Source organism: Gavia stellata, chromosome 4 (assembly GCF_030936135.1).
Source record: "Gavia stellata isolate bGavSte3 chromosome 4, bGavSte3.hap2, whole genome shotgun sequence".
NCBI classification, from domain to species: domain Eukaryota; kingdom Metazoa; phylum Chordata; class Aves; order Gaviiformes; family Gaviidae; genus Gavia; species Gavia stellata.
Window position 1 is genome coordinate 62,065,087 of NC_082597.1, and position 20,284 is coordinate 62,085,370.

General features: G+C 42.3%; 1 protein-coding gene across 6 annotated transcripts; it reads left to right on the forward strand.

The window, feature by feature from the left end:
- Positions 1-1,909: 1,909 nt before the first annotated feature.
- Positions 1,910-19,977, forward strand: NFYB (nuclear transcription factor Y subunit beta). 6 transcript variants are annotated; one of them, XM_059816272.1, is made up of 8 exons: positions 1,910-1,979; positions 5,708-5,828; positions 11,365-11,458; positions 11,947-12,077; positions 13,900-14,097; positions 16,130-16,211; positions 19,247-19,326; positions 19,537-19,977. In XM_059816272.1, the coding sequence occupies exons 3-8, from the start codon at positions 11,365-11,367 to the stop codon at positions 19,567-19,569; spliced, it is 618 nt and encodes a 205-aa protein (XP_059672255.1). In that variant the 5' UTR covers positions 1,910-1,979; positions 5,708-5,828; the 3' UTR covers positions 19,570-19,977. The 6 variants fall into 6 exon arrangements, with proteins under 6 accessions (XP_059672255.1, XP_059672258.1, XP_059672253.1 ...); XM_059816274.1 differs by lacking the exon at positions 1,910-1,979 and adding an exon at positions 1,998-2,007; XM_059816273.1 differs by lacking the exon at positions 1,910-1,979 and adding an exon at positions 3,373-3,418.
- Positions 19,978-20,284: the final 307 nt, after the last annotated feature.

Genomic DNA, 20,284 nt, shown 5'->3' on the forward strand with positions numbered 1-20,284 from the left:
ATGATAAATGCCAGCAAAAAAGCCACAGGAGAAACAACTAATATTTTTGTTTCAAGTTTGAAAAATATGCAGTAGAGAGATTTGAGAGCCACGCTTTCAACGAAAGATTCAAAATATCAACTAGCTGCTCAACAAGAGGGCATTGTCTGCTCTGTGCCCTGAAGAACCTGCACACTGGTGAGCATTCATCTTTCTACTCACTTGTGAAATTCTGGGCTGAGATGAGAGAATCCATCCAAAGATCTTAAAATTGCACAGCAAGATGAATAGTATATTGTCATGGTATTATATTTAGTGAACACAAGCTATAAAATAGTGGGGAAAATGCATTTCCTAAGGTCCCAGAGTTAGTGAATGTTCTTGCATTACTTTACATCTTCCGAGCATTTAAAAAAAAAACAACAACTAATTACTGCTTACAGTACCCAGGAGGCAGAATCAAGCTGCATATAGCATTTGCAGTAAAAACCTGAGGCCATACACAATTTGTCTCATTTGATGTTTCAGTTTAAACTCAAAACAATCCAAATACATGGACATTTTGAGTGAGTCTGAATCCTTATGATATTCAAAAAATATGAAACTAATCTTATGTGAAACCAAGTGGAAACATGCAAGGTTTATTGAGTTTTGCTTTGTTTAAATCCAAATGCCAGAAGAAAGCTAGGAAAGGAATGTACTGTCTTTATCAGGTATTAACCAGAAGAAGAATGCTAGCAGAGGCCATTGTGAAACATGAGTTTCATACCAGTTTAGGTAAAATACTTAAGACCCTCAAGTAATGAAGAATGACTGTAGGTTATTAAGAACTGCACAAAACAAAATTATTCTCAATGTTACCTCCATTGTGGAGACTGCACCTACACACGCGTTGACGGTAGATGTGTGGAGTATCTTTGGCTGCCTCCACCTAGAAGAAAAATCCCTCTCTCCGATTCTAGTGAATGGCAGGATTGGTGGATTATGAAGTGTTTCATAAAAATCCTTCATAAGAGAGGTTTATAAATCTCAGTGAAGTCAGTCCAACTACCATCTTCACCCAGCAGCCCGTATTTCTTCAGAACAAAGCCTAAAAGTGGAAGGAAAATGTGCTCTTTAGGCCCTGTATCAGCAGAGAGAAATGATCCTTTCAGATCTGCAGTGAGATTTTATTTCTGTAGAGGGAAGGGGCAACACAGACTGCAGATCTTCTCACCCAAGGTTTTGTTCCACCAAATGGTTGGTTGGGACCTAGGTCCCATGGGCCATCCTCCTCCATCGACCTCCTCTTCTTCATCAGCTTCTTCCTTATCAGTCTATGTGAGACCTAAGAAGTCACTGGGGGATGTAATGCGTTTTCCTCTCAACCAATGAACCGAGACGCAGGTGCAGGACAGTCCTGAATAGAGCTGAGGAACCTCTCGACCCTCCACAAAAACGGTGCCTGCCCTACTGACAGCAGACCCCTGCCGCTGAGGTGATGAGGCCATCGGGACACAGCTGGGGACGCCACTCTCTCCCCCGTTCCCCACCTCCCAGGGTTCTTTTACCACAGCCCCGGGGAAGAGCTGTGCCTGGTCAGCGACCCCACCACACAAACACCACCAGCCCTGCACCCACCCCACGGGAGAGAGACCTTTTGCAGGGGACAACCCCCCCGGCAGGCCGGGAGCCTGTACACGCACCCCGACAGGCGGTTTTACCTCAGCCCAGCCGCGGGGCCCCCTTCGCGCCTCGGCGCGGGGGAGGCGGGCCCGACGGCCCCCCACGCCGGGCGCCTCCGTCCGCATAAAGGAGGCGGGCAGGGCAGGGCCGGGGCGTCGGCGGGAGGGAGTGCGCTGAGGGGAAGAGCCGGCGCGCCTGGCGGGGAGGCGGCGCGGAGGGAGGGCAGCCCGGCTGCGGGAAGCGGGGCTCCGCGCTGGGACTGGTTCCTTCGCAGCCATTTTCTGTCCAACCAAACAGCCGATTTGCGGAGGGAGCCAACCAGGGCCGCACTGGAGGTTTGTGCCTGGCTCCGGCCAATGATTGGTAACCGGTTCCACTGCAGGCTCGAATGAAATGTCCGTCTCCCTCCCCGGGCCCCGGCGCTGCCGCCGCGCCGCCGCCGCGGGGACCAGGAAGTGGGGGGCGGCAGCCCCCGGGCCCCGCCACCGGCCGCTTGCCTCTTTGTGCGACCGGAGGCGCGGGGGCCGTGCGGCCGGGGAAGCGGAGCGGAGTGGGCGGGCGGGGAGGCGGTGGCGGCGGCAGCAGCGCGGGCGGGGAGGGGGAGGAGGAGGAGGAGGAGGCGGCGGGGGGTCTTGGTCAGGGGTGGCGGGGCGGCTGCCCCCGCCGGTGTCCCCTTCTCTCCGCTGGGCCGGGCGCGAGGACGTGCCCCCCCCGCGCCGGCTCCATTTTGTGGCCTAGGCGGCGCGGGGGGGGAGGGTAGGAGGCGGAGATGGGAGCTCGGTTGCCTCGCGGCCGTGACCGTTGCGGGCCGCGGCCGCCGGTGCGCGGGCAGGCGGGGCGCGCAGTACCCCTCACCACCCGCTGCTGTCGCGGCGAGGTACCCGCGGGGCGTACGGCCTCCTGCAGGGCCGGCCTGCCGGCCGCCGCGACCCCTTGGCGACTTCCCTCTCGGCCCGCCGGCCGCTCTCGGCCTGCCCCAGGGTCCCTCTTGCCGGCGGTGGCATGGCGGGCGCGGGGGGTGGCTCTGTGCCGGCCGCACTTCGCCGTACGCGGGCGAAGGGGGTTCCGCTGTCTTTTGTTTTTGCCCGGCCAGCGCTGTAGCCCGCTGAGCCCCCTCCCCTCGCTGCGGGAGCCAGGGGCCGGAGCCCCGCCGCGTTTCTGGCGGGCCCCCACCACGCCCACGGCCCCTCGCCGGGCCGGGAGCCGGGCTGCGGGGCGAGAGCGGACCGGCCTCCCGGCCCCTGCCGCCGCCGTTGTTGTTGAGACCGAAATTTCCTTGAAGGTCTGGCGGTGTTTTGCAGGGATGAGGAGCGAGGCCCCGGCACGTGGTGAGAGTACCCGGGTGGCCGTGCGGGCAGCCCGATCCGGGCACAGTGCTTCGGGGAGGGAGTAACAGGCAGTGGTCTGCAGGAGTGCTCTGGCAAAGAGCTCCCAGCCAGCGGGCAGGTACAGGTGTGCGGCCTCTCCTCCCCACAGATGCGGGAGGCTGCCATGTTCACCACGGAAATCACAGCCAAGGTGATGAGCAATAAAGTTGCTGAATAACTGGGGATGCATTGCCTTGTTTGACTTGAAAACAAGGGATCGCAATAGACCGAGTATCTCGAGCAGATGTGTGCTAGGTACAAGGAAGACGCAAAAGAGCTTTGAGGCTATTTGTGTGCAAGTAGGAAGGTTTCCCCTTCGTGTCCCTGCGCTGGCTGTTGTTGCATCATTGATGGGCATGAAATCAGGAAGTGAGATCGATCGGCTTATTCCGTAACACACATGGCAGGTAGGAGAGAGCTGGGACTCTGCTGTTCTCAATGTCTATGCAACTGTTATGTGTGCAGCAAGCGTTCTTGGGCGTACCTGTGCGTGCCAGCCACTGGTCCCTCCAGAAATTATATAGTTGGTGATCCTGAAGAGTATTGTGTAGATTATTCACAGGCAACTGTATTGGAAAGTAAAATAATTGTGTTCTGGTAATGTTTCTGCAGCTATTAAGATACACAGGTTAAAGAAACCTTCCTACATCCCATTGTTAAGCGTAATACTGCAAGCAACAGAAAAACAGTCAACTTCTAGCTTTATCCATTTCCTTGAGACTTAGCCAAAAAGACTTTGTTCTGTAAAGAACTGACATGTAAAGGCTACCTAGTGGGCTTGGATTGCTTTTGGGAGGGCAAAATAATTGTCAACAATGACCTGAAGATTTCTGAGCAGGGAGGGATGTAGAAATCTGGGTTTTTAGTCCTTGAATAGGCTCTCTTATATGTAGTAGCCTTTGCCTATCTTGCTGATAGATGGAAGTTACTGTAAATTAAACAAAATAAAAACCTTGTAGCTTTCTCAAAAGAAGATCAGGCATCATAGTAGCAAAAAGCAAAATGGAAGGAGATGTTTTGGGCATTATTCACAATCTGGCTTTAATTGGCTTGCAGGAATGGAGAAATGGTGTTTATGCATAATCATTAGTATAGTGTTCTTAAACAATAAGCTTAGTGATTACTTTTTTTTCTTTGCTTATGTGGCCTGTAGCATGACAGTTACAATGTTAAGGGAGGATCTGTCTGTAATTCTCTGGGAGAGCTAAGGTAGTTTAATCTGAATCATTATTTATGAGGTCTGCAAGAGTTGTGTTCTGTGTTGAGTGGGTGATTATATGTGGTCTTGGCTGCTAGTGTTTACAGCTGTGAACTTAGATTTGAAAGAAGTTAAGAATACTGGGTATTACTCTTTAGACTTTAATATTTGACAATTACAGCAGTTCAAAGTTTAACAGATAACCTCTTATTTGTGGCAATAATTACATGAAGGGAGACAGTGTGCAGAATTTCAGTGAAAAAGATTGTTCAGGAGACTGTGAACATATGAAAAGTGAAATACTTTGAAACTGTTTTGAAATCAGATATCTTGTTTTGTCAAAATTTAAAAAAGGCTTGCAAGGCTCTTCCTTTAGTGTTTTCACATGCAAATCTCTAATGTTACTTCACCTTGAACATCTTGCTTAGAAAGAAACTTGACTTTTCTGTAGTGATTTTTGCAGTAGTACTTTAGAGAAACACGGTATTGGAAACTGATGTTTTAGTGGCAGGATGTTTGTAAAAAGTGCAAAATATGTCTCTGTGTACACATATACTAAACAATATATGTAAATAACACCAGTAGAATAAAAGGAATTGTCATCGATTTTGATAATTTTGACTGAAACTCCTAGCCTGTCCTGAACTAGCTTTGTAAAACTCTTACTTGCCCTATTGCTTGAGAGGAATAAGCTTCTTGACATGCTTGATGTACTACTGCAATGAAGGAAAAACATAACCAACTCACAAATGCTAGCAAACTTATAAAAGAAAAAGGCAGGATTTATGGATTGCTGTTTTGATAAACCGACAGGCTCAGTTTTTCAGCAAAGGTGGTAAGAAAGCATCAAGAACTTCTTATGGAAAGGTAATAGGGACTTCTAGCCATTGTTGCAGAGGGAAGGAGGTGCTGATGCAGTCTGTTCAGCACTGCTGGCCTCTTCAAGCTTCTGCAAAAGCAACAAAACTGCCTCTGTTCCTTTGTTGTTCTCATTTTTTTACCTCCAACATCTTTCTTTTACTGCCAAAAAGGAGAAGGCATGCAAACTCAATTTCTCCTGCTTGCTCTGTATCACTGGTTCACTCCTACTTGATGTAAAGACGTATGCACTGGTAGGGTGCCCATGTATGTTGCAGCTAACCATGCTTGTAAACGGTTAGCTGGCCTATTAAGGAACCACATACTCTAGCACAGATGGATCCAGGCGGAGGGGACTTGTGGCTGGTGACATTCAGGGCTTGTAAGATGTGCTGTGAAGTTTACAATACTGGTACGTGGAGGGGGAAGGTGGAAGGTTGAAAAGGCCCTGTTTGGATTTCATAAGGGGAAGGAGCCTGGTACAGGCTAGATGCTAATGAGCCTTAGTGATGCTGTCAGGTCCTCTCAGCATCAGTCTGCTTCTCCTAATGTTATTCTGCTGTGGGGGAAAACACTGAATGTGGGAGATTAAAGGAGCTTGAGATGGAGAGAGACAGTGCAGCATCTGTTTGTGTTCTAGGCACGTGCTAAGTGGTTTTAACTTTACATTTTTGTGGATCTGCTGGAACGATGTCCTGTGTCCCGTGAATGCATTTACCAGTCGGTGTTTCTTGCTGCAGAACACACTGCTTTGCTGCCAGGTGAGAATTCAGTGGGAAATTAGGTTCTCCAGAAGTCACTGAAAATAAAAGGAAATTAAAATTGTATTTTCAATTTAAAATTCTTTCTGTATTTCTGTTTAGGAGCAGCAAGTGAGGGTGCAGAAAGCTCAAATAAAACTTTGTTGTCTCTGCTGTTAACGTACTGCTTTACAGCTTTACATCTCTTGTGATAAGGTGTGGAGGCAAAATTAATCTATGATGACTGATGAGGTTACTACCTGCAGCTTGTTACCATTGCTGTCCTGCTTCTGTGTCAGGGACAACTGTGTGGAAAGTGACAACTGCGTGGAAAGTGTACTAAGTGCTTCAGTTCCTAGCATATAATTTTCTGCTGTACCTCTTGTAGACAGGATGGATAAATACCATGTGAAGTAAAATAACACAAGAAGCCTTTGGTTTACCCTCAAGAGAACCGTTTTGCAAATCACTGTGAGATAACTTCCCCATTCTGAAGACAAAATCTTGGGGTTTTGGTTCTGTTTTAGCCTTTCATACTACTCTAAGTTTTAGACCCTTCCTTTTCTCAGTGTTAACAGGCCTGGGCTTGCATTCTTCTTTAGTTATCATTTAGCTGAGCCACTGATACTGCTCTTTTAAGAGAGCTCTTAAGATTAAACAAGATGCAAGCTTTACTTTGAGATACTGAGGTAAAGATGTATTCAGTATAGATGTATTCTAGGAACAGTCTTGAGTATGCTGACAGAATCATATTTTTTTTTAAGCATCCTCCAGAAAATTTTCTACCAGATGTCAGTATAAACCTGTATGTTCATTCACTTGCATCTTATCACTGAATTTTCTTTGATGCCCTTGATCTGAAATGTTTCTCTTTTAACATATTTCTCAGGTTAATTTCCTTGGAGCTGTTAATTTGTATATTCCTGGTCATATTCTTTTTCATTAGAGTTAAAAAAAAAAAAACCAAACAGAAAACCACCACCAGAAGACTTTGCTGCAGCTCTGTATTCAGATGCTTTTTGCAGTATATCACTGAGTATTTAGGTTGAGTGTCCAATACTTACTTCGTTTCTCTCCCTTGTTGTTGATAAAAATCAGATGGTGGTATGGTCACTTTAGAGACTGACGTGTTGTCACTTGTGATATGCTTAGCTGTCAGTCTTGATTCAGTCAATATGTGTATGCATGGAGGAGTGTCAGTGTTTTCCTAGCGCTGAAGGCTAAGGATAATGTACAACATGCAATAAGTGCTGCTTGCAGATGTGTGCAGTATGTGCTACTAGACCAATATGTTGGAATCCTCCTTCCTCGTGCGATTTGGTAACTGCACAGGTGTAGGAGACCCTATCTTGTACTAAAAGATATTGCATTGTCTGCATGCTGAAACTGCCAGGCAAATGTGATATATAATCTGCAAATAGGTACTTTTCTTTCAAGAAAGTTGTAACAGCTCCAGGGGCTAAAGCAAAATCTGTGAGGAGAGTTTTTGCCCATCTGAACTTTTTAGGATTAGATCTTCCAGGATTCTGCCTGTTCATGAAATTTAGCATCTACTTCCATCCAAAGAAGCAGCTCTTCCTACTAAACATGCCAGTGTAAGAACTGTCCTTTTAGTCTCCCAGTGACTGCAGTTACTGTAGGCAGGGCGGTGTTTCTGTGCTACATTGGACTACTGCCGTTTTAGAGTAACTTCAGGGACACTGAAAGTTTAGTTTGTTTGGTGGTTTTGGTTTTTTTTCTTTTTAGTTTGAAGGGGGGACTAATCAGCAACAGTGTATTGAGAGCAGTGTCTTCTCATTTTCTGAGCATTGCATTGTGTTGTATGTATTACAGACCTTGTGCTGAGCTGACAATCAGATATGTGGTGACTGACTTGATTTTTGAACATCTGAAATTAAAACCGTAATACTTGAATGTGTAACTGTGTTCATTTGAGATGACTCGGATAGCAGTGGCAACATTTTTCAGCAGGGTCATGTTTGTGTCATCCATTGGGCTCAAAGAAATACTAGTAGAGTGACTAGGTGGTATATTAATTACAGTTGCTATATTTAGATGCCTGGATCTAGATTTGAATTAAACGACAAAATTAAATTTGACTGAAATTCTTCCATCAAACTTACTTGGATTGAACTACTGTGTAGTGATACCACTCCTTTTCTCACCACAAGGCCAGCCAAGCAGTGGAAGAGGCTCACAGGGTGGCTGGGCAGGCACTGTCCATGGAGGTCTTCAAGACATGGCTGTATAAAGCCCTGAGCAACCTGTGCTGGGCTTGGAGTTGACCCTGCTTTGAGCAGGGGTTGGACTGGAGACCTCCTGAGGCCCCTTCCAACCTGAATTATCCTGTGATCCAGGATTAGGACCTGGTTATGCTAAGCGTTATGCAGAAGGGTGTTACGATGGCTGTAATCCCCTGTCCCACGGTTGTCCTGGCAGCTAAAAAATCTTTCTTAAAGTAATACCCACAGAAGTGATTTCAGTTGATGTTAAGCTGTTGGTGCCTGTTTTCTTTATCTGAGACAGATCTGCCTTCTTCTTTTGCAAGCCTTTTCCTGTCAATTTTGCTAATCGCTATTTTAGATTCATAATGTTGATAAGCTTCCACTCAAATTCTCACTAATTGTGAAATAATACATACTGTAAGTAGATATGGAAGTGTGCACACGGAAAAGAATAAAAGCAAAGATACCACCTGGAGGATGCATTAGTCTAATATGGCCAAAACTGTCTACAGATGCAGCAGAGGTTTAAAAGAGATTCAAGCAGGAATTGTCTTTTGAAGGTGAGCTGGGCTAATGAAAGCAAGATGGTTTCTTAAATAGTATTACTGGATCTTGGCAATAAAGATTCAGAATGGTGTAGCCTGCAGGATGGGTGAGCAGAAACAAGCGAATTATCACATCACTGCAGAATTTTGAAGAATATTGCAATCCTGAAAGAAGGAAACATTTTAGAATATGTTTCGTAGAAGACTGAAAAAGGAGAGGGGAAGAAACATCAAGGCATTTCAAATAATACTGAGGTTGAGTAAACGTGATGCTTAAAGTTTGTGGAGACCCTAATTCTGAGTTAAATTCTAGTAGGGATCAGAGAGCTGAAAGTGAGAACGAGACTGCCAGAAAATCCTAACTTAAATCCCAAAAGCTACCTCCAAAATTAGCAGACTACAGAATGTTAATTCCTTCAAATTGCAGAAGGAAAAGAAAGACACAACTCGTAATCATGGGTGATGTCAATTTTGGTCATCTTGACATGCAGGATTGTGATATCCTTGTGTTGTCATTACAGTGAGCTGAGTAAGCAAACTGCAGGCCCTTTGGAAAATTGAAAAGCAAAGTTAAATCTCCCAACAAAGAGTCTGTAAAATGCAGACAAAGCAAATTTACATGAAAGCTGGCACATAGAAGGCTAATGCTTAAAACACTACTCTTCCTTTGGGCAGAGCTGCTGTGTAAGAACTGTAATTGTTTTACAGAAGCCTATCAACAGGGACCGGAAGAGCTTTAAAAGAAGCGATATGTGTATGTGTGTAATATTCTGTACAATGAAGAAGAGATAGAAGAGTTTTTTCTCTTAAGCAGCTCCTAAGGCTACATCCAGCTGTTTGTAGTATTGCCTTGCATGCGAGCAGTGCTCAGGTTACGCATGCATCTGTGGCCAAGTGTAGCACTGGTTGTTGCCTAAAAGTTTGAAATCAAACCCAGCCCTGTGGCCACAGGCAGAGTGCAGATTAGAGAGAGGTTAAATTGCTCATATTTCTGGGTAGGTATAAAAATAGCACAAGATTTCTTCTCCCTCCCTCTCCCTCTTCAGGCTAATGGTTCTGGAAGAAGTGAGCTGCATGGTCTCACCGGCCATGACAATGTGACCCTTTGGGGCAGAGGCTGTTGTCCAAAGACACCTGGGTATCTGCACCGCTGATGTAGATCAGTGAGTGAATTGAGCTGGGTTCTGCCTCCTGTGGGGTTGTGTGTGTAGCTTGTCAGTAAGGCCAGCTGCTCAGGTTGGAAACAGCTGGGGTGGGAAGGGGGAAGGATGGGAACTGCTGGTCCAGAGAAGGAACTGCATGAAGTGTAGAATGGGAACAGAAGAGCTAATTTTCTAGCAAACTGGTAAATAAACAAATGCTAACAGAGCTGTTTGATGTTAAACGTAGCCAAGAAAATCTGGAGCAAAGGTGAAACTGGTGCTGTGCATCTAGAAGTTTTTAAAAGCTGGAGACTTGAAATCAAACTTAAGTTTGGCACTGCTAAAATACCCCCTTTGAAAGTGAAACTGTTGTCTGCCATGATTCTATATAGGTCTGAGCTTTCTATGGAGCACCTCGTGATAGTGTTTAAGGAAATTATTCCTGTAAAAAGGCAAAATGTAATATGGTAACAGGCTACACGGGCTGGAGCATTTGCTATTGCAAGAATGCACGTATATCTGTGTGTTGTGTAGGGTGGCAAAATGTAGGCGCAAAAGGCAGCGATGTGTTGGGTTGCTGTTGTGGCAAGTCCTCACTAAAGAGGTGCGAACTTCCACAGGATGTAGGAGGCATCTTCACCTCTTCCACCTCTGCAGAACGAGGAAGTGCAATAGGTGTGATATCTCCGAGTGGTAAGACAGCAGGCTGCTGAGGAGTCTCTGGGCCACAGCCTCTGTTTGGAGCAGCACCATGAGACCTATTTACTCATTCACAAAGTACATTTTCTAGCAAATGTTGAGACTTCCCAGCAAATGGCTGCTGATGATCTCAGTAGTTTTGCCCCCGTGGGAAGGGGGAAGGCAGGAAGGGCAGGCTTGTCCCAGACTCCTCCAGCTGAAATGTGGTTGGTGCCTCCCGGGACAAAGGTCCCTAGCCAGGGAGGAACGTGCTGGCTCTCTTGGCTTCTCTCTTTCTCCTGGCTGTCAAATTACCTGCTAAACTGTGACCCAGTCTCTGAAGCCTTGAGGAGAAGACTTCTTGTTGGCCACCACATAAGAATGTTCTCAGAGGAGCACTGAAGGTTGCCCAGAGAAGTGAGGTGGCACAGAAGCAGGGAGAGCAAAGGAAAACATGACTTGGAAGACATCTAGGAGTGACTGATGCCTCAAAGAGGATGAGGATGCAGAGCTGGTCCTGAGATCTGGCTAGGAAAAGTTTGTCAGTAGGCTTGACAAAAGCTATTTGGGTGGAGGGTAATAGTGAGTGAAGGATGCACTCTGTGTAATAATTGTAGGTAAGGCGTTCAGTCAGCAGTGGGGGCTGGCATTAGGTTTTGAGGGCTGTTCAGAGAAACAGATGCCTAATGCCATAATGACACAAGGTTGTTATGTATGTGCTGCATGAACCAAATGTTTCTGTGACTGGTTGAATTTTTGCGGAAGCTTCACAAAAGAGTTTCACTATTTTCACTGTTAGTAAAGCTCAGTAATGAGAGAGAGTATACTGTTCTCAAATGACAAAATATTTATACTTTGTATAAATTGGTCTCATAGTTCTAAGTTGATTAAAGTGCTGTTTTATCAGCAGTAGCTGCACTTACAGTATAACAAACATACCTGAAAGGTTTCATTCTTCTGTTTGTAGATGGATGGTGATAGCTCCACAACAGATGCTTCTCAGTTAGGAATTGCTGGAGATTACATTGGTGGCAGTCACTATGTGATACAGCCTCATGATGGTAAGAAGTGTAACAGTGAATACTACTGTTTGTCTGTTTGCGTGTATATATAGTTCCTTCCAGTTCTTGTCTAGTTCTCTACTGTCAAGCTAAGAATTTGCAATTGTTTGTATTCATAACGGCTCACTGTATAAAGTATTTTTTCTGCAGTCTGAAGGTGGAGGTTGGATTTGTCTATGTTGACACAGCGGCCTTTGGGGTGATAACAAAAAAATTGATGTTCTAGGAAACAATTTTTATTTTGACATAACATTAAGAATCTTGGTGTTCAGCAGCCACATACATTGATGTGCATAGTATGATAAAGATGATATCGAACACCCATAAAGATAGCCTGGTGTTACATCTATTTTAAAAATTATTTCTACAATGTTAATACACTGTGCTTTCAAAGGTCTTCATCATCGAGTGTAAGATTTTAAACTGTCTTAATTATTGCCTACTGTCTATCAAATACAATTTCTGTTAACTTTTCTTTATTTCATTAGACACAGAGGACAGCATGAATGATCACGAAGATACAAATGGCTCAAAAGAGAGTTTTAGAGAACAAGATATATATCTTCCAATTGCAAATGTGGCAAGGATAATGAAAAATGCTATACCCCAAACAGGAAAGGTAATACCCTTGTCTGGTAAAGAAAGTGTGTTAATGATTGTTATTCCTTTCTCTGAGTGAACTTTAGCTGGTAGAACAATATGTTTTTCCAAATGATTCTGATTTATTGGAGAAAAGCCTTAGAAAAGAAAAAAAAAAAATCTGAGCAGGAGGAGATTGAGACCAAGTCCATTATTCTTATGTTTCTTAAAGCTTCTAGTAACTGCTGTAGTTAGGGTATCCAGAACAGTGCTCTTCATAGGGCTTTCAAGAGCTTTCTTTTTCTAGGATGTGTTCTCTGAAATTGTCATAACAGGTCAGACTTGGTGAGAATCCTGTATCAGTAAGAACATTTTCTATGCAATTCTCTTGTGAAATTTAATGTGCTTTCATTGAGGTGCATAAAATTTGGAATAAGTGAACCACTTCAGATGAAATAAAAATCCAGTCCTCATCCTGAAGGAAAGAGAAGGGTTAGTCTTCCATCGCCCGAATCTTTACATATCCAAATGCCAAAATGACCTAAGAAATCTGCCTTATACCATGTAGCAGATAAGGCCAGATATTGAAAGACTTACTTTATTTCTTACTTCTAAGAATAGACTTTGTAATCCATTCTGCTGAGCTGGTGATTGTATAAGCACTTGACCATTCTACCTGTTTGTCTTAAACCTTTGCAGGGCTCATATTACTTGCTGTTTCTCTATTGTATTCCAATACAATTTCTGCCCCACTAATGTTTCCTCTAGCTAAAACCGATTTTTTTTTTTTTTTTTTTTAGATCACTCTAAATAGAAGCAAGACATAATTTACTTGCATCTGCTTGTACTTTCACAGTGTTCAGTGCTTTCTGGAGATCTGGGTGTTACATTTATATCTTTGCTGCAAAAATCTCTTCACTAGTCCATATTGTCATAAATTTTTAGTGATCAAGATGAGATCAAGACTTTAGCATATGGGATGTTGAGCATCTTGAAAAATCAGGGAGGTTTTTGTGAACGACTGTAAGGGAAGCTGCTGGCTGATGAGTACTTCTGAAAATCTTGCCCTATGTATCTGAAAATATCTGAGGAACTAGTGAAGGTTCTGGTTACTGCTTGGTTACTGCTTCATTATTTTTTTAAATAAAAACAGGTTCTTCTCATGTGAAGAATAAGAATCTAATTATAATCTTTCAGTTGGCTTCTGTCAGCTTCCCAAATAATCATGAGTAATGCTTGCTGTTATTTTGAGTCAGGTAAATTACTTTTGTCCAGCTGAAAACTGTAATCAAATTTGCTTATTTCATTCTTGCCAGAGGGATATGTTTCTTCATTTGAATTTTCATTTGGAAAATTTATACCAGAATATTAATGCATTAGAGAGGCTTGCTGCTAGGCGTATATTCTAGTCCCTGAATCTGGTCAGGATAAAAATACTTGTCACTGCTGAATTTGTGGAAATGTACTGCAGTGGGGTTGGAAGTGCTGGGTCTATCCAAAAGGAAAATGGAAGTGGGCTATGACATTGTAATGAACAGGTTTAAAGAGAAGGCGTAGGCAAGCAAAGTAAGCAATACTGAGATGCATCTATATGTAAAAGCTTGTACAGAACATAGTTACAACTTCAGGACATCCTGGCAGTTGGCTGTGCTGCTTGAAATAGTAAGCCTAGGTTAAAATCATGTTGCAGCTGTGCTTACATAGAGCAGTGATGACATCCAGTGGTTCCCTCACATACAGGTGTTGCCTAAATGGTATTGTCATCAGGTTTTGGGATATTTCCTATATTATGGAGTGTATTCTTTTGGGTTTTTTTAATCTTCTTGCATCTTAAGTATTTTATCATACTTTCTCCTTACTAGATTGCTAAGGACGCAAAGGAATGCGTGCAAGAGTGTGTAAGTGAATTTATCAGTTTTATAACATCAGAAGCAAGTGAGAGGTGTCACCAAGAGAAAAGAAAGACCATCAACGGAGAGGATATTCTCTTTGCCATGTCTACCTTGGGATTTGATAGCTATGTTGAACCTTTGAAGTTATACCTCCAAAAATTCAGAGAGGTTGGTATATACTTCAGTATTTCCTCATTTATTTAACCTGGTTGTGTTTATCCTTAGCTCCCTGTCATTGTATAATGGATAACTTGCACAGTATCTCACAGCTATTGTCAGGGGCTAATGTAACATTTAAAAGCAATCCGGAGGGTATCAAGAGAAAAAGGAGTAAGTAAGCATTTTGATTAGACTTGCTGACTCAAAGTAGTTAAAGCTTTCAACTGAATAAATTCCCTAATATATTGCTGGTAGTAAATAACTCTGTTCTTTAAAGGTGCCTATTAAGAATACTTAATTCGATCTTTGGGTTCAATCAATAAAACTGTACTAGACTGCATCCTCTGAGGAACTAGCCTAATGTCTTATCGTTTGTCTGGGCTTCGGATCTGCAAAAGAAAAAGTTGTTTTTCTCATGTGGGAATACTGATTCACATGGAAGGCTAACTGCTTCCATGTTTGTTTTTAAATCTGTTTTTTTAGCCTGTCCTCAGTTTGCTTTTGATACGTAGTACATGCTAGGTATGTTATCCAAGCAGTTTAATTTATCCCTTCTCTAGCAGAAAGTGACTTTTTTCTTTTTAGCAATTTAAACTTTTTGAAAAAGAAGTTGCTTCTGCTTGGGTTTTTTGTTCTGGTCCTCTGTTCCCCTGTCTTGTCTGAAGACTGAAGAGAATTATGCTTGCTTGCTGCTTTAATTTGGTGTTCTTTTACCTCAGAATACCAGATTTAACCAAAAAAATCAAAGGTATTTTTACCCAGTGACCTCTCTTCCTCATAGTCCTGAATGAAGAAGTTGTTCAGGGTTAAAATAATCCTGGGGGGAAAAAAAAAAACCTCAAAGCAAATTAACTTTTTTTAAATGTGGATCCCTCTGTTGGTATGGCTGCTTGGTTTTACTGGCATGAGTGAAGCAGGTATGTCTAAATTGGCAGTGCTGTAGATAGAGATGCTCTTCAGACTTCCTTTGTTCTGTAAACCTAAGGGGTTTTTTAATTAATGGGGTCAGACTTGCTAGTGATATTTAATTTGCCGATAACACTTGAAGCTTCCCCTTCCCAGAAGGTCATTTGCTGTGATAACTGAGTAGTAGGAGCTGTAATCTAAAAGTTGACGTACTGCTGTGTGCTATCTTCCTCCAGTTCTATGTAGCAGTTGCACATGCTGTCAAGTGCTGCATGTGCTTTAATTAAAAATGCAGGTGGTGCCTAACTAGTTTCAGCACTTTTGGAGAAGTCTGAAGTGGGTCTATGATACTTTCATTCTGAAGTGACTATTTTTGCAGATATATTTGCTGTGGTAGCAGAGTAGTGGGATTGGATGGGTGGATTGAATGGTTTTGCTCATCAGCTTTAAACCTCCATTCCAGCTAGTTCTGTCTTCAGGGTACCATATATAGTGAAATATTTCTGGCTTGTAGCTTAGTATTTAGTCTACATCAGACAGTTGCAGACAATACTTTTTATACCTATATTATTTGCTTAGAAGTTCCTCTGTAATAGCATAGAGCATCAAACTTGTAAAACTGCATGCAGATGACTGGGAGCCTTGGCTTTCTGTGCTGATATCCTTTCTGACTGTAGTCCTTGATGTGGGAAAAGAAATCCAATATCTTGGTTTTAAATGTCAACTCTTAGCTGTATGGTGATGGCTCTTGTGTGTGGTTGGTAAGCAAATGTTGCACATTCTCAGTAGTTCTGAGATCCTGTGATTTCTTGTAAATACTCTGCTCCTTCTGGATGACTGCAGATCTTTGACTTTCTGCAGAAGGTAAAAGCCTTTCTTAGAACTACGCAATCCTAGTTTGCAGAGTTTTTATTTCTGAGGAGTATGGCTAAGTTGAAAACCACCCTTCACATATTCTTGTACTATGCGTGTTCTTAAATCCAGTAGACTTTTACAGGTCTTGGATTTCAAACTCTGGCTGCTGCACAGTGACTCTTCTGCAAGTTCCAGACCTTGGCTGGAGCTTCTGGGGTCTTGAAACAATCTCAAGCCAACTGTACTCTAATACATTTTTTCTTTTTCCCACTGTCGCCAGGCAATGAAAGGAGAAAAGGGAATTGGGGGAACAGTTACAACTGGAGATGGTCTAAGTGAGGAGCTCACAGAGGAAGCATTTAGTAAGTAATGATTTTTAATTTATTACATTATTATTATGGCTTTTCTTAAAACAGCACTTCTTTAGACATCAGAATTCTTACTTGAGCAATACATCCTGGACTGGCCACATGTTACACTTGTGATCCATCTTGATTTTCATTTGAGATGTCTGGAGTATAACCTGTGCTCAGATAAAATCCTCCCAGTCAATAGAATTTATGGTCAGAATGAAGAAATACAGTGATAAACGATGCCACTATAGTAATAGCTAATGTCAACTGTGGAAGTTTTTTAAATGCATATAGTAGTGACAGTATTTTTTCTCTACACTTAAACAGAGATTGTAATGAAAGGTGCAAACTTACACCCTCCCTCCCCCCCATATTTAGGCTACATTTGTTTTATTTACAAGACTGTTCAGGGGAAAAAGTAAAATTAACTCCACTTGATGACTTGAGGAGCTCGTCTTTGAGAAATGAGACAGAGAAGAACATAATCTTCATTGAATTCTAAAACACTTAGTATTTCTTGCATTCAAAAGAATGCACAGATCAGCAGCTAAAAGGTGTAGGGCAAAGAGGATTCGCTGTAGTTTTTCTTCCTTATACTGTGAATTAAAGCCTGACACTTGTTGTGACTTTGCGTTGGTTTTGTTGATGCTGGGTTCTTGCATGTAGTCTTCATCTTGGCTTTTAAGTGTTATGGGCTGGTAATCTTGAAGCTGAAACAGGAAGAATTAGGAGGTGCAGCTTAGTCCTATCTGCTGACAAGATTTCGTTTTTCAAGTGTCTGATACATCTTCTGTTTAAAATCACTGGTAAACTACTGAACTAGCAAACATTCAAAGCTTGAGGACTGAAATGACCTATTCATAGTCTGAAACACACTTTGCTCCCAGTATGATGACTTTGGCTATATAAAACAGTACAGACTCTTTGGGTCTCTCCTAGCCTGGAAGATAAGCTCATAAAACTGGCTGGAAATTAAGAACCTAAAACTAAATATTGCAGAGGACTTAACAGAAAGCTTTGGGGTTTTTACTATGACTATTTTAATTCTATAATCAAGGTTAGGCAATGCAAATAGTAAACTCTTATACATACTCATATGTAATAGCTCTGGTTCAGCAGTAGTAAGACACTAGCACAACTATAGGCCCAACTTACTTACCTTGGGTATGTTGCTAATGGTTTCTGGATGGCAGCTGTTGGGAGTCTATCCAGCTTGGAAGCTTGTCAAATCAATATATAGAAATTGTTCTAAAAGCTTGAATTTGTATATATTGTGACTTGCACTTCCAGCATTTAAGCTGCAGCTCAAGAGTTGAGGGAGAATATATAGTTGGAAACTTCTGATTGTGTCTGTGTCCAGTATCTTGTTTTGTATGGGCAAAGAGGCAAATTCACAAAATATTTCTCCTCTGGATGTTCATGCTCCGCTAAGCCTGACTGCAATGCCTACCAGAAAATGGAAAACAGAAGAAAGGAGTCCCCTTACATCTGTGGATATTCTGTCCTGTTACCCAATTTGATATGGTCTCTGTTAAACAGCAGAAGGCTGAAGATTGGCTCCTAGTCACTTGTTCAAGTATCTCAGGCTTGGGAGCCTCAGTGTGCTCTATGAAATAAGCCTTAATTTGCTGTGATTTGAAAAGAACAACTTTGGAAGCGAATATTAAGTCTTGGCAGGATGCAAAGGAGATGTTGCAGTAGTAGTAGAAGGAAAAAATTGTTTCTGTAAAATAACTGATCGTGTCAAGTGCTGCAGGTATTTCTCTCCATAGGTGCAGCTATAGGTCTATTCAGAACGATAGTCTCACTGCAGGAGTAGAAGTAATAGCTGTGCTGCTGTGGCATAAGCCTTAGCTCTTTGTCTTAGCCTAATGCCAGGGGTGGGTCAGAGGCTTGGCATTAAACTTTGTTGGATGTGGAACATGTGTATCAAAGGGCAGTAAAATTTCGGACCTGCCAGAGCCACTTCTCACTATGATCTTAATGGATCTCTTAACTTGCAACTTAAGTATTTGAAAATTAGTACAATGAAGGTAGGAAAAAAACCCCAAAACCTCAAGCGTCAGCTTTCAGATGAAAGCTGTTAGGATTATACTGTGTGTTCAGAATATTTTCATGGGTTATCTGTCTTATTTGTACATAATAACAGCCATACTTCAGAAAGAAGAAAGTCCCATTGTTTGTCTCCTAGCGGAGAATGTTATGCTACAGTGACTTAACTTGCGACTTTAGGGTTTTGCTGCTTTGCTTCCAAGTAGCAATTGTAACATACTTACTCTGAATGTCGCAGAGCTCAATGTACATGTTATTGCAGAGATTTATCTTAGAGCATCACTCCCTCTGTTTTCTCTCTAAATCTCAGAAGTACTTTTTTACACCATTCATTGGTCTCCTCTCTCCTCTATGAAATTCAGAGCTCTTGCGCATACCCTGAAGGGCATGCTGAAGTCAACCAGCATGTCAGGCTCTGGCAGTGCCTTTTTTTTTGTCATTGCCTGTCTCTGTTCATCTCTGCTGCCTTCCATGGGACTTCCACATTACAGAGTCCCTGATGGATCTTGTTTTATAAAGCACAACGATTTCATTGAGTTCCTCACACATGTATGCTCAAGTGCTAACCTTATGTCTAAACAAAACAAACTGAATTCTCCAGGTTTCTCGGGATATTGAATGCTGGAGATTGCTTTTTCAGTGGTCAGGATGGCAAACTTCACTTCATTCGCCAGTATACAGCTGTGTATGTTCTGCTTCAGATACATATAGGGGAAGAACAAGGTGCAGTCTTACTTCTAGATTATCTGATGCAAAATTAAGTTGAATTTTGTTTAAGTGTTTCTTAATGGGAATAAACTTGTTTACTTGTAACACTGAGTAACAAGTGTGTCTATATGCAGCATAGGATGGAAGCTGTCAGGAGAGGAATGGCTCCATAGTACTGGAGTGGACCACAATGAAAGGTTATTTGATGGTGACAGACACATCAAACAAGGCTCTGCGTATCCTGCAGTTCCCATCTAAATTTCTTAAAATGCTTTTCCTTTCAGCTAACCAGTTGCCAGCAGGCTTAATAACTACAGATGGTCAACAGCAGAATGTTATGGTCTACACAACATCGTATCAACAGGTACTGTATCCCATCCCCTACGCTCCCTTCTGCTGCTAAAATTCAAACGCTAATTCGGCTACCCTGTTCTGAACGATGAGAATGAGTTTTCTTTAGTTCTGTGGTGGTGGCTGTCATGACATTTCAAGACTGACAATTCAAGGCTGCTAGCTGCGATGCAGTTTAAGAAAAGGTGCATTTGAATGTAAGCTTCCATTTTTCTTTCTCTAGATCTCTGGTGTTCAACAAATTCAGTTCTCATGATTTGAAGAAAACTTTGTATCTGGGAACACAAGACGGAAAAGCTGTGCAACTCTAACAAAAAGGCAGTTTTAATGACTGGTGAAGAGATTTCTCTCTTTGTATATTAAATAGCTGTAATGTAGCTACCTGAAGCTTGACTAATTGAGGTGTGAGTTCTGACTCAAATCTTTTTCATGATGATTTTAAAAAAAAATTTGGATTTTAAAGGTATTAAAGTATTTTTGTTTTGTACAAGAGTTTGTTGCTCTGTATAACTCCTGTATGCATTGTATATTGCAATTTATTACTGTCAGAGATTTGTAGACAGTTTCTTATTTTCATATTGAATCATGTTACTTTTGTAATTCAGGTAAACAGCTGGGTTAATTCATGTTTACCCTTTGAATAAAATTGTAAGGGTAAAGTTCATTTTTTGAATGCAAGTTGCCTTTATTATAAAGATTGAGTTGGTCTTAGTTATGTAACTTTGTCTTGCATGACAACCTCAACTAACTTTACATGTCAGCATATTTATTGAAATTTTGAAAGGGACTTTTTCCTCATGAAACTAGCAGCTCAAAAGAATTGCTACACCTGTTTGGGTTTTTTTTATGTAACTGCAGAATTAAAAGTTAATCAAAACCAACCAGTGCTCTACCACATTTAGAGACTTAGAGCTTATCAACTGTGTTGATGAAAACACACACTGTGTGCGACACAGGTCTTCATTTTATTT